Source organism: Phasianus colchicus, chromosome 1, assembly GCF_987193195.1.
Source record: "Phasianus colchicus chromosome 1, bPhaCol1.hap1.1, whole genome shotgun sequence".
Classification (NCBI taxonomy): domain Eukaryota; kingdom Metazoa; phylum Chordata; class Aves; order Galliformes; family Phasianidae; genus Phasianus; species Phasianus colchicus.
The window spans coordinates 24063006-24077053 of record NC_143436.1 but is presented as its reverse complement, the minus strand read 5'-3'; the positions used below and the strand labels follow the sequence as shown (position 1 = coordinate 24077053).

General features: G+C 40.2%; 1 protein-coding gene across 2 annotated transcripts in view; it reads left to right on the top strand.

Moving 5' to 3' along the window:
- Nucleotides 1-4951: 4951 nt before the first annotated feature.
- CPED1 (cadherin like and PC-esterase domain containing 1) overlaps nucleotides 4952-14048 on the top strand; it is a 143611-nt gene continuing 134514 nt past the window's right edge. For both annotated transcript variants that reach the window (XM_090137056.1, XM_090137050.1), the window contains exons 1-2: nucleotides 4952-6455; nucleotides 6916-7381. In XM_090137056.1, coding sequence (XP_089993182.1) covers nucleotides 7130-7381 — 252 coding nt within the window. In that variant the 5' untranslated portion in view covers nucleotides 4952-6455; nucleotides 6916-7129. The remainder of the gene's footprint in view (nucleotides 6456-6915; nucleotides 7382-14048) is intronic.

Below are 14048 nucleotides of genomic sequence, written 5' to 3'. Positions count from 1 at the left end.
ATGACTTGATTTCATATTTAGCTAATTTTGATATGATTTTAAATCAACTCTATAATCTTCTTTCTAAAGTTTGTTAGCTATCTGCTTTGTATTTATTTTTTATACTCATACTTTTCTGTTTTGGCAAACAGTCCCTTTGATATGCTTTAGTTCCAAACTGAAACATAGCTTTATGGAAATGGTGACTGATATAAACACAGTGCTTACTCAGGGCTAGTGCTTTTACCATAATTCTCCATGGCACAATGTAAGAACAAAGTGCTACACAGCACTGCAAACTGCAAAAGCCAAAACCAGCCTTTAACAAGATCTCATACTTGATGTACAGCAAAAAAGGAGCATGGCGTGAATCAAAACAGCACTGAGAACACATAAGTCAGTATCATGACCAGCAGCAGTTTAATAGAGAAAAAAATTCCAAGTTTCCTCTAACATGTTCTGGTCAAATCTCTTGCTAACTCAAAGCCCTTTATTGCCTCATATTGGGCATTAGAAAGAACTGTTGTGTGTTAACCCTCATAGGCTGCTAAAAACTACATAGCTACTTGCTCACTTCTTAATTGTCCCCTGGGGAGAATCAGAAAGGTGAAAGTTAGAAAACTCATTTACATAAAGACAGTTTAATATGTAAGAAAGAAAGAAAGGAATAAAGGAAAGCAAGAAGGAAGAAAGGAAAGAAAGAAGGAAGAAAGGGAGAGTAAGAGAAAAAGAAAGAGAGAAAGGAAAAAAAGAGAAAAAGAGAGAGGAAGACACAGAGAGAGAAATGAAAGAAAGAAAGAAAGAAAGAAAGAAAGAAAGAAAGAAAGAAAGAAAGAAAGAAAGAAAGAAAGAAAGGAAGGAAGAAAAGAAGAAAAGAAGAAAAGAAGGAAGGAAGAAAGAAAAGAAGGAAGGAAGAAAGGAACCAATTAAAAACAAATGACGCAAAAAATTGCTCACCACCAGCCAGACCCCAAGCAATGGCAGCCCTGACAAGCTTCCTCCCCAGCAATTTTTATTGCTGACCATATTCTCATGGTGTGTGGGATATCCCTTTGGTCAGTTTGGGTCAGCTGTCAGGTTCTGTCCCATCCCAGCTCCTTTTGCACTCCCACTCGCTGAGAAGATCTGATTGAGAAATGGAAAATACTTTGACTCTGAAAGCATTGCTCAGTCACAGCTACAACACTGGTGTGTTACCAACAATTTTGTTACAAACCCAAAATGTGGTACAGTACCAGATACTATGAAGAAAATTATCTTAGCCAAAACCAGCACAAGCTGAGGTTTCAAGACAAGCAGTATCAGCAGGACTCCAGAAAGATGTCTACCATCACAGAATCATGTGAACAAAATCACAGAACCACAACAAAATAAATTATATCAAAATAGAAAATAACACAAATGTCTTCAGAATCCACGAGTACTTCACTTTGTTTCCGTTCTTCATACCCAGAGATAAAGTCTGTGTTCTTACAGCCTATCTGAACATTCTTTTGATTATCACTGATCATTACTCTGCTCTCAGCAGTAGCCAGTGTGTCTGGGCAATCAAACTGGCTATAAAATCCATAGACCTGTGTATAACCAGAATAACTGCTTCAAGAGGTGTGTGTAGACAGTCAGTAACAACGAGAAGGAAGAAACAAGGAATTAGCTGATCTATTTCTTCCCTGACATGTTATTTTTTTTTTTATTATTATTATTCTTCAAAACACTTTGGCCTTTGGCTGCTTCCCATTGCCCACACCTCAAGCAACCTTCTGTGCTACTAAAACAAACAAGCAAACAAACAAATAGAACCACGTGTTTCAGTGTCCACATTGTACCAAAAGACAGTAGTAAAGAACATGGCTGAGATACAGAGAAAAATCTCTGGACTAATAACTAAATAGACCCAGATCCTACCTAAAGCTTTAGGTTAACTGGGATGAAGACAGTGGTTTGATGAGCTGCCTGTTCCCCTCCTCTGTTGACATCTCCTCTCATTTGCCCTCTCCTGCTGGTTGCCTTGTACCAACACCAGGAACCATAGAACCTCTCCAAGGGTTGATTCAACGCTCTTTTTTGGAAAACCAACCACACTGCACACTTTTTTTTCTCACGTTAGGATCAAAGGACTTAATGAGCATCACCACAAGGCAGGAAGAGCCAGAGCAGAAGCTAAAGTCAGGGGAAAGAGCAACAAGTAAGTTCTTTCCATGGCAGGGAATTCCTGGACTGGGTAATCTGTCCGTGGAACTGGAGATCTAACAGCATCTTGCTTGAGGTTCAACATTCAGCTATGACAGCTTTTTACACAATCAAAAAAAAGAACAACAAAACATCAGACTAAAGAGCTAAAACGGACAATACATAGAATGCACATATAAAGGAGCTGCAAAACCTCTGGCCAGAGAAGCATACACTGCTTGTGTAGTCCAGTTTTTGCTTCCTTTTACATAAAGACAAAAGATTAAATCAATCGAGCAATAATGAAAAGCAAAGCCAAAAGGGGAGTTTCCCCTAATACTCTTGTCCTATTAACATCAGCTTTTTTGCCTTCCAAGAATTTGCAGAATCTTCTCTACTGGGCTGTCTTTTCTGTAAGCCAGGATCAGAGTGCTGGGCCAAAGCAGAATGAAGATGTGAAAACTCATCTCTGGCATGTTCTGTGGAACAAAATTACAACATCATTGAGGCCTGCAGTGGTCTATGAATGGGAAAAGGGGAAAGAGCCTATTTTTTTTTTCCATGCTGGAATTAATTTAAATTTCGATTGTTGTATCACATCTTCCAACGTGCAAAGCAGTAATGAAATGTATTTCTCCTATTTTCTTGACTTTGTTCCTCTGTGCCAGTATTCCTCATTCACTGTTCATAATGGGACCACACACAGGACTGAAGACACATGCAAATCCAATTGCAATCTGGATTGAATTCAGGGTGAAGTCAAGAATCCTGAAGGGCTGCAGCTCAGTGGGCTCTCTCCAATACAGTTTACTTGATTTACTTATTCACAGTGCTATTAATGCTCATCCAGCTTTGAAGTGTGAATCTGTGGCTCTTGGTGTAGTTTTTATCATGGAAATCGGGATTTTTATCATGGAAGATGACCATAAACAACGAAAATTACATATAGATCTGCACTGTGAAGATGACAAATATAATTGCAAGGACTTGATGATCAGCCCAGTTAGAAATGATCTGTTTGAGCTTATTTTTCATGTCAACTCATTCATCATTAAAATGGTTTCTAGGATGTTATGCTTTGAACTTTGTTCAACAATCTTGCTTTAAAAAACAGCAACAATTAATAGTTTTTAAACATATCTTCTCCTTGGCAGCCTCTATATGGTGAAATTATCGACGCAAAATGGTTTTTTATTACATCAAGTCCTGATCTTACAATCACGTTTATCTAGACTTAATTTTACTTAGACTTGTAGGATGAGTCACGTTAGATCTCTGATTAAAGTTAAGCATGCATAAAAAGGATATGTTCAACTGGCCTTAAATTCCTTCTATCTTTCCACACCTCATATTTCCTCCTTGCTTAGCTCTTGGCAGTTATGTGTCCAGGTCACTACCAAGACCACTGAAATCATTCTTCATTGGTCATTAGCTTTCACCACTGCACAAACAGAGATTAATGTCAAATGAAAGCGGCAAGAATAGGAGCTGGATTGCTTAAAACCACAGTGAGATGATGAATGGTGCCTGTGTGGTATATTGGCTAAATCCTTTCAAATCCTAGTCTCTTGCAATTTTTATCAAGTCTTATTTTCCTCTTGTCTTTTCTGTGCCAGTGTTTCATTCAACACTTACTGCCTGTTCCAGGTGATGCGGATGAGCTGGGATTCTGGCTGCAAGCATGGGAGATCACTTGTGATAGTTATGTCTGGTTGGTTTTTGCAGAAGTGATCCCTACAGGACTTTGCCTCGCAGAGCAGGACTGCAGCTGACTTCTTTCTGCAGGGAGCATCCATGTGTGCAGTCTAGTGTGAGTGGAAGGAGCAGGGAGAGGTGAGCAGACAGGTCCAGCAATTCTGAATGGAAAATGAATCCCTAAATTGTTTGGGATGCCAGAAAAAGGAGATTTGTGGCTTTCTGTGAAGAAGTCTGAAATATATACATATACCTGTGGGTACAAAGCATTATATATTTCTGATCCTACAGACAATTGTGTTCTGTGGCTGTTTGAACGCTATGCACTGAAGGCCTAGTTCTTTATTAGTTAATCCTAGTCCTTGTCAGTCTCCATTTTCAAAAGTCCTAGCTTAATTCTCAGTGTTGAAATGTGACCGAATAAGTCAGTAGATATAGGCTGAGAGATGTGATGAAATCCTAATTAGAAGACGACAAATATGTTCATTGCACGCTAGCTGTGAATGAGGGAAGTATTTACAGCTCAGGAAAATTGCATTGCATGTTCTTGTGATGAAAAGAAACCACAAAACATAGGGAAAAAGCCAGCTCCCTCCTTGGAACATCTGGGAAAATCAGAGAAACAGAATGCAGATCCCCAGGAGTACACAAAGAGATCTGCTTACCCTCTGCTGACCCTCCATCCTCTATGTGTTTGCACTATCAGCCTTAGTGTGATAAATGAGAAAAACCTGCCAGATTGCCCTGAAAACCTGAAGCCTTTCAGTGATCTCGGAGTTGAAGGATGGATGAAGTGCCTTTGAGATGATGGGGGAAACGTGGGCTTAAAGCCTCCAGTTATTAACTGAACAGGGGGAAATGAGGTCAGGCTGGAGGGAGCACATAGTTACTTGCCGGGCTGCTGAGGGAGCAGGGAGAGAAGAGACAATTACTTTGTTCTCATGCAGTACTGCTGCAAGGGACTGTGGACTCCATACCATTAAGCAGCCTTTAATCTTTATCAAGCTATTTTTGTCAAGTCTTCTAGCAGTAACATGGAAAACTCTGACAAATCCCCTCACTAGAAAGCTGGGAGAAGCTGACAACTGTGCAAATGCCACCTACACAGCTGAGGTTCAGAAAGCAGACTGTGCCACAGGGCAAACTCTTACAAGAGTAAAGCAACAGAAAAGCAACTCTGCTGTGCTTCTGCTCCACAGATGGGGTCCTGTGATTCCCAGACTGCCTGCAGTGCCTTTGCAGAGCTCCTCTGAGTACCAACTCCTCAGGTGCCTCTCCGTTGTATGGCATGGATGCAGCCACTGGCCCAGTTTGCAGGCTCATCATAGGCTCTGCAGCACAGGCTGGCAGCAGCAGGGCCAGAGGGTGGGAGCTGGTGTGCTGGGAGAGGAAGCACAAGCAGTGGATTCCTGCAGAGCTGAAATGGCATCTTCTGGATGGATGGAAAGCATCTGCCACTGGAGGGTACCAGTAGATTTTGTACTCCTTTCCTGCCCAGGATAACCTAAAAACCTTGTAATTTATACAAAGACAGCCCCAGACAGAATGCTAAAATGCAATGTCTGTGCCAGCTGAGGTTCTGTGTGAGGTACTGAATCACTTCTATGGCATTTTTTATATGTGCAAATCGATGGTTTTAGCTTGGGAGAAGATATGAAAGATGAATAAATAGCAGCACTTCAAACAAACCCATACTCTGTTCTTCACTGCTGTATATAGACCTCTGACTTGCTAATGCTGCTGCTGTTACTTTGTGTAGATTGGCCCAGGGATATCACAATTTAGCATCTGCCATTTCTTATACATGAGGCAGCGTAGGAACACTCTTCCTTTACAAAAATAACTAAGGATGGAGGATAACAGAGATGACGTGCACACAGATATTTTTAGCTAAAGGAACTCGATTGTTTGAGAAGTTTAGGTCTGTAAAGATAACAGAGTTCTTCAACTGTTCCCATCTGTCTCGTCCCTGTCCCATGTCAGCAGGGGGAAGTAGTAACTAAGATCTTCTGTGGCTTAGATACAAAGTGCTCTCATTGGATTATTTTTGCCTGCCTTTTTTTTTTTCCCTCCTTAACATAAGTAAGAAGTTTTATTTATACTCTGCTATGAGCTAGTGTATCTACTATGGAAAAGTACTGACAACTTCTTCACCAGTGACAAATCCAAGCAAACCTGCTTCCTTTTACAACATTTTGGCTAATTTGGAGTAAAATACTGCAGGTGCTGCTCAGATTTCTTCTGCCTTCAAGATATTTTTCTGGTTTCAATTAGCCCGACTGCTGTAACAGCAGTTTTCTAAAAATTGCAGTGCCGGTGTCTTGGAGGCACGCAGCAAGAGGGACACCTCTGGTTCCCCACCCGCTCCAGGGCTGCGTCTCCAACCCCGAGCCTGCCCCAGCTGAGCTCGCTTAGCCCCACCCTCCAAGCAGTCCAGCCTTTATTTATATGAAGTCTGTGGTCCAACTGGCTTCAGATGGTGTGTGTATGTGCGTGTGCCTGCCTCGGAGTGTGTGAGACAAGCTGGGATCATGAGCCAGGCTCCAACCAAGTGGTTTTAATCAGCAGCCCATTAGAGGGGAATGGAAAACTTCTAACGGGATAAGAGCTGAGTAAGTAAGCGTAACTTTGAACTCACAATCTGGACGAAACAAATGCAAGAGAAAATCTTTGTAGTCTGTCAGTTTTTAGATAATTGATCACTTTTAGAGTGAGGTCTGTGCATACTGACAGGAAAGAGGCAATTTAAAGGGACCGGACTGAAAGGAACTATAAAAACAAAGTGGGAATTCAGAATGCAAGAGAGAAAAAACAGCAAACGATTGTTCAAGAGGTTGGTACACTCTCTTACTCTTTTTGGCTGTGGACAGAGCATGTTAAGCTTTAACCTCTTGCATTCTTAGGTGCTATCTGGCTGAGCAGTTCCTGCTGCAAGGCTGGGGTTGCGGATCCCCTCTGCCCACCTGCCTGCCACCAGGTCTGTCCTCCCGGTGCGTGGAGGTCGCCATGGCTCCAGGCAGAGCACCCCATGCCCCATGGCGTGCTGCTTCTCACTTCTGTTCTTTCCCACAGGTTGTTCCCACAGCCCCATGGGAGGGCAGTTCACAGGACCCTGCTCTTCTGGACGCGGTGACTTCTTGCCAGGCACCAGGAAAGCACTCAGCAGCGGGAATGGGGAAAGCCCTCCGTAGCTTTGGATAAAGCCCGTTTTGGCATTTTTACCGTCAGGACATGGCTACTGCTTCTGCAATGTGGCCAAGGGTGGAGTGAGGACAGCACATTGGCCATGGTTTGTGGGCACGGCCCCAGATGCCGCAGGCTTTGTCGCCCTCGCCCCCTCCTCCTGGCCCTGGTGGTGGCCGTCTGCCTGTTCTGCCAGACCCTGACTCCCCTCATGACCAACAGCTTCCTTTCAGCAGTTGTTAATGGGATCTCCCCGAACAAACAGAGTAAAACATGGCAAGGAAGATACAAGGAGGTCTCAGCCAGCGACACACGCTGCTTCTTTCCCATCAGTGATTCACACAAACTGAAAAAGGTAAGTCAGCTGGTGGAGAGTGCTAAGCAATAATTAACATAGTGAGGGATGAGGGGTCTGACAGGATCATCCGAGTCCAGCTAAAATTAACCTGAGCTTGGAAGTCTGAGCTCTGTGTACAAACAAATGTGTGATATGACAGCGACATATGTGCAAGCACGTCTCCATTACCAGCTCCTCGGCGTGGTGTTGCTATCATGAATCCTGAGTCTTTGACTGAAGCATGGCATTACTCTGTGGCTCCAGGGAGATTCCAGTTTGCTGCACAGGCCATACTTTATTTTGGCTTTAGGAATCAGGTCAGAAGCTTTCTAACATGCGCACATAAATCACGAGCCAGTGGGATTTCATGAAAGGGATTGCGGCTACTAGCAGCAAAGCAGCAGTTGCCTCATGTTAAAATTATCTGCCAGTCAGTTTTGACTTGACTGAAATTATGCTGGAAAGCTACATTTAACTGATTTTTTTTTTTTTTTTAAAGCGCTTGTCACATTTTCAAATCACGCTATTTACTTTGGAATCATCCCACAAATTCTCCCCTGTCCTTAGGTTACCTGGCCTCATGTTTAACTTGCACAGAGTTCCTAGGATGGGTATTAAACCTAACAAATTCAGATGCTGTTATTTCAGTTGGAAAATATGGTTTGTTAAATGTTCCAGACCAAGGCAGTTATTTTTACTCTGGAATCTGTGATCAGCATTAGCACAAATGTTTCAGGTTTTCTTCAGTCCTACAGAGTGTTGCTAATTGTGCAGCAGAGACCTCCCTGTAACATTATCATTAACGCTGGCATTTTATGTACCACTGTATCAGAACTATAAACATAAACCTGTGACATCCCAGATTATAGTCAGCTTCCATATAAAGAAGTTAAAGTTTCTAAGAATACAAAAAGATTGAGAAGGCTGATAGGGTTCACAGTCTGAAAGGTCAGCAATATTCATTTTCAGAGAGCATCTTCTGCAACAACGAAAAGCAGATCTATGAAATAACTTTGGCATGTACTCTTTAACCTTAAGTCTTAAGAAATTGATTTTTTTTCATGTAAAGGTCAAAGAGATTTTTCTTTTGAGTAGCAAAAATCTACTCTCTATTCCATCTGTCATAATTTGATGTTAATGACCCTTTAGTACTCCAGGTATCAAGATGCGTATTTATTCAGTGTGACATGAAGTACAAAAACTTAGAGGGAAGTAACCACATATGACAGCATGAGTTTCATCATAATGCCAGTTTTGACACAGTCCATTCCTCTTCACTTGTGTCACGGCAAAGATAATTCCTAGACTCTATAAGAACTGGTAGATAAATGACAAAATTTTGCTTGAATGTTTTTTTGCTGAAACTATCTGTAACACCTATTTTCGAATTGGTCTGAAGGAAATGCAGATTGACTTGAACTAGGTTTGCTGGCTGTTTGAAGTGAGAAGAAAGCTTATGTTCATGCAGTGCACTGTACTTACTGCCCTCCAGCATGCCTGGTTGGATGTCACTCTCACACACACACTGAACCTGGAGCACAGATTTAAATGCGTATGTTAGCCCTTATAGGTATGTTTTCCAAGCCTGGAAAAGCTACTTTAAAACATTCCTCTTCACATTCCGAAGACCACCCATAGCTGGCTCCCTGTTTGTCTTGAAAGTTTCCTCTAGAGCATTATGAACAAAATGCCTTGCACATGTTGGGATGTTACTCTGAGTTGCTCTCTGTTTTCAGAAAATACTTCATTGGTTGTGTGGGCTGAACAGGGAACAGAAAAGACAAACATTTCCAAAAATCTCTTCCACTTTGTTTTGACAGTGTGTCCTTGAACTGTGTATTTTCGCCAACTGCTTATTCAAATAGCCAAAATGTTATCTTGCTTGATTTTACTGGATACCCAGCCCACATTTAGGACAGATATAATGGTTGAAACTTCTTAGTGTTTAATTTTACAGTCACGTGGCGCCCTGCAGTAGCTAGATGGAAACAAGTTTTCATTTCAGCCCTGGTTTAAATCTTCATCTTTGAATCAGGAGAAATACTCTAAAATATAGTCTAAAAATTATTCATATTTTTAGTTAACGAGACACGTTTATATTCTTGTTCTGTGACTAGCCCAAAGTTATACATTGAAAAGAATCTTCTGTACATTTATACAGTAACTTAAAGGAAACACTGAAACATATTTTATGAAATAGATTTTCATTTAAAAAAAGGTCTAAGGACAAGAAGACCCTGCTGAAGATAATATTGCTTAGGTAATATGCAGTGCTTCTGGATTTTGAGACATAGCATCTTATGTCACACTGCAGAATCTCCTCTGACTGGGAAGGAGCAGGCTTAATTCCTGCTTCCTTCAGAGAAGCAGTCAGTATTGTATGGAGGCTGATGTGAGAGTTTGGTGATGATTGTTATTGCCTGTGCAAAATCTCTCCCAAAGTTTGATAATATCTCCCTTTAGGGTACGCACTACACAAGAACCAAGAAAAGCCTAGAGCATAGGTTTGTCTGATGCAGTACCATATCAGAAATACCTTTGGTAGAAAACAGATGTAAAATTCATTACACTGAAGTGTTCTAACTCTGCTCCTCAGCTACTTCTGAGAAGATCTAATTAGCTGGTCACAGCTGCGTTTCCACTCTTTGAATTAAATCAGCCTAGGCCAACTTAGGTGTCTCTGCGCAGCAGCATGTTTTGCCTAGTTAGACATAGTACCTCTGCTATTACAAGGAGGCAGTGAAACAGCATTGCTCATATCCTAGGCACATTTTCAGCATGCTAATTCTAATCACAGCCAGTGTATAAAAGATAGAGAGTTAAAATTTTAAGATGGGTCTTGGAGATTATTTCATGGATGCTCACATCATTGCATCACATATCCTGGCTGTTTAGGGCTACCTGAGGAAAAAAGTAAACAAATGAGAAGCAACTGATTAAATGAGAATTTAATGAGTGGATAAGGCTGGCTTCTCAACCAATGAAAGATAAGAAGCAGATTGAAAAAAAGCTGTCTCTACATTACTGTTAGGGTATAATTTGCTGTGAGTGAGTGTTATGAAATCTAATGTGACGGTATCCCTGAGGTACTTTGTTGGGTGTGGGGAATACAAACATTATGCTTTAATAATAATGAGATCTATAGGCAGGTTCTGTTGAGCATATTACCCAGGTTATCAGGCTAGGTACCTAAAAGGTACAATCAGGAGTGAAGAACAGATAAATTGTTACCATAAGTTTGGACATCCAGTGGAATATTCCTCTTTCCTTGAGTGGTACTCTACCTAGTCAGTCAGGAGTCCAGACTTTCTGTAAATAAAGGCATAGTTCCATAGGCCTTAATGCAAGCATCTGAAAACAAATCTAATGAATTTCATTCTCTAAAGGCATTAGATTCTCTTTTTCTATTGTTATTCTGTATGGAATATACTTCAGTCAGTGTGATTAGTAAGGAAGGGGACAGGGGAGTGATGTTGTGGAACAAAGCACAGGGAAAGAAGGCATTGGTTGGGGCAAATGAGGGAAGTGGAGTAAGGAACTGCAGCTGTGAATTACAAGCATCCTTGGAGGGCAGGCTATGCATGGAAGAACTTGCATTGGGGAGGAAAAAGGGAAGCAGGTACAGAAGTGGTGAGAAAAGAAGACAAAGCTGGTAGGAACTTTTGAAATGTAAATGTGAAAAAGAAGAAGTTAAGCTAAGTAATAAAATGAGTAGGGGTGATTACTGCTGTTATGCAGAAGTTGAGTGTCTTGAGAGCTCTGGATAGAAAATATTACGTTATACATAATAAGGTCTTACATATTTTAGAAATAAATTTTATCTTTAAAAGGACATCCATTTTTTTAGAATGCAGTAAGTGAAAAAGAACCCTTTCAAGAAGAAACTTTCAAAAAGAACTCTTTACAAAAGAAAAAATGAAGTGGAAAACTTTGCTAGTATGAACCTCAGCAGATAGCAATTGACAGATGGTACTGTATCAGCAAGTGGTTTCCTTGGAGTGATACCACATTGCACATTAAGAAAGCACAACATTTTTCCCTCCCTTTTCAGTGTAAAATTGCAAGAGGCACTGAGGAAATGGCTATTTTTTATTGTGCAAACAGCTAGAGATATTTTGGTGATAAAGGGCACAGCTATTGTGGTAGCAGTCAGGAAGGAGGGGCAGGGTGGAGACTTTACAGGAAGAGAACGTTGAGAAAGATGCATCAGCAGCAAGTGGAGGGAGGGAAATGGAGGGAATCTCGCTCATATGCTTCATTAGAGTCCTGTCCTTAAAATCATCTGTTTTGCTGTGTTGGTAGGATTTGGCTCACCATTTGTTCCCAGCACAAAACAGTTTGTGCCATAGTCTACATGCAATCATAAGCAAAGGCATTCTTAAAAATGAGTTCCATACTTCTAGCCCAGAGTGTTGTGATGACTGTGCAAATAACTCTAGATTTTCTTCTGGATTTCTGAAGTCATCAGACACCAGCCGTCATAGTGCCAATAATTTAGTTGCTTGTTCTGTATTTTCTCAGCAAACAATTGGAAAGAGAATGACATTCCAACCATTTTATTCTACAACCCAGTCCTTTCTTATTAGGAAATCTAACAGAATAATAAAGGCAACACATATAAATGTCCTCCAGACAGGAAATTAACTTCTTTGGGAATTCCTGATAAAGGGCCTATGCACACTTCAAATACAACAGTAGTATGAACGAGCTTACTATTTCTATAAGCTTTCATGGAAGCATGAAAAAGAATTTAAAAGTCACATTTGGAATTAATAAAGATCTGCACAGTTTTGTAAATGAACCACTTAGGGCATATAAACCACATGCTAAGTTACTGTCATTCTTATTAATGTTAGCTAATATTAGCATGATTGTGCCTCCGGAGTACTACTCATGGAAATTAATGGAAATGTAGTTGTGCCAGGCAGTATTTAGCAATGAAGGTGCCTTTGCTAGCTAAGTAGAAATTTGGGCTCTACCTGTAAATATATACCAATAATGCTGGTGCTTCCTATGGAAGACTGGTTCTCTTTCATTGTATTTCTTCTATACTTGCTTTTTGTGTTAAGGGCCTTCAGTCTGCATAGTTGTTCATGTATATTTTTGGAGAATCACGGAATCATAGAGTAGTTTGGGTTGGAAGGGATCTTTAAGGTCATCTTGTTCCAGCACCCCTGCTGAAGGATAGGGACACCTCACACTGGACAGGATTGCTCAAAGCCCCATCCAGCCTGGCCTTGAATGCTTCCAGGGAGAGGGCAGTACCTGTAGAAAGCAGTATGATAAAAGTAAATTGAAGTCAAAATGTTTGAAGCTGTTGGACAAGGCCAACACAGTAGTGGCAAGCTTGTTGTAAGAAAGGCTGTCTGTCACTGCCACAGGGACTAACACCATCAGAACTGGGTAGCTGAGATATTTCACAGTTTTTGACTTTTTTTTCTGAGAGAAGCTCAGGCGAACATGAGTTGAACACTTATTTTAGGAAGAAGAATTTTGTTTCTGCAGTTGAAGTGATGGTCAATTAAATTATACGGCAAGATTTCAGACTGTATATTTGCTTCCTTGCCAGGCAGAGAAAATGCATCAATATTTATGGAATTATGCAATCTTCCTGGAATCTCAAAAAAATGCCAAGAAACTGCTTTTCTCCCCTCGATTTGAAATATCTTTGCTATTTTCTTCTTGGCCAAAACAACAGTAATTACATATTGTAAGATTCAATTACTGACCAAATTCTGGATTTTTAGAACAAACCAGAAATTCTGTAAAATACAGGCATGATTCAAAGACTAATAAAACTTTTATTCTGCCTTTTTACATTTGTAACCTAGAAGTGGATAAACTTGTTTAATAAAGGAACATGTCAAAACGTTTTCTCTTCAACAGAGAACTTCATAGTGATGTGAAACTTGCAGCTCAGATAGTACAGCTCAGATAGTAGATGTCTGTTTTCAGTCCAAGAAGGATAGTTAAGTAACTCTTGAACATTTTCATTATGTAAATTTAGCTGTTGATCTAGTTTGTTAAGACCTCAGAGGAATCTGCATTTATATAGATAGGTTTTTGTAAATTAAAAAAAAAAAATCATAATAAACTTTATGGAGTTCAGTTTTCTTTTCTTTTCTTTTCTTTTCTTTTTTTTTTTTTTTAAGTTATTCTGTAAACTGGAAACGAAATTAAAACATTCATTTTCATGCATTTTTATATGCTCCAGAGAGTCCATCATGTTTCCTTAGACGAGTTGCTAAGGCTGTGGGTCATCTGTGTAACAGGCAATTGCACTCAAATGAGGTCAGTCACTTAGCTAAGGACAATGGTTTGCAAGCTGTTGTAACAGCAGGTATATCATGTCAAAGCAGACATACATCTTATCTTGTATCATATGGCAAATCTCATCTTTGTTGTAAAGCGTCATTAATTTCAGTGACGACAGCCACATTTTTCTCTTGGTAAGGTGAAGAGCATAGAAATTCATCACCAATTCCTTTCACATAGGTGCACTGACTGTTGTAAACTGAAATGATAACAAATAGTTTGAAATTTCGAAGTGAAGAAGAGGAAATAAAATGGTCTGAGTATTAAAGCATTTGTCATTTAACACCTAAATATTCAAAATGTTATCAAACATTTTTTTTCTAAGCCTGATGCACATTAAAGTTATATGAATTAAAAATAATAATAATAA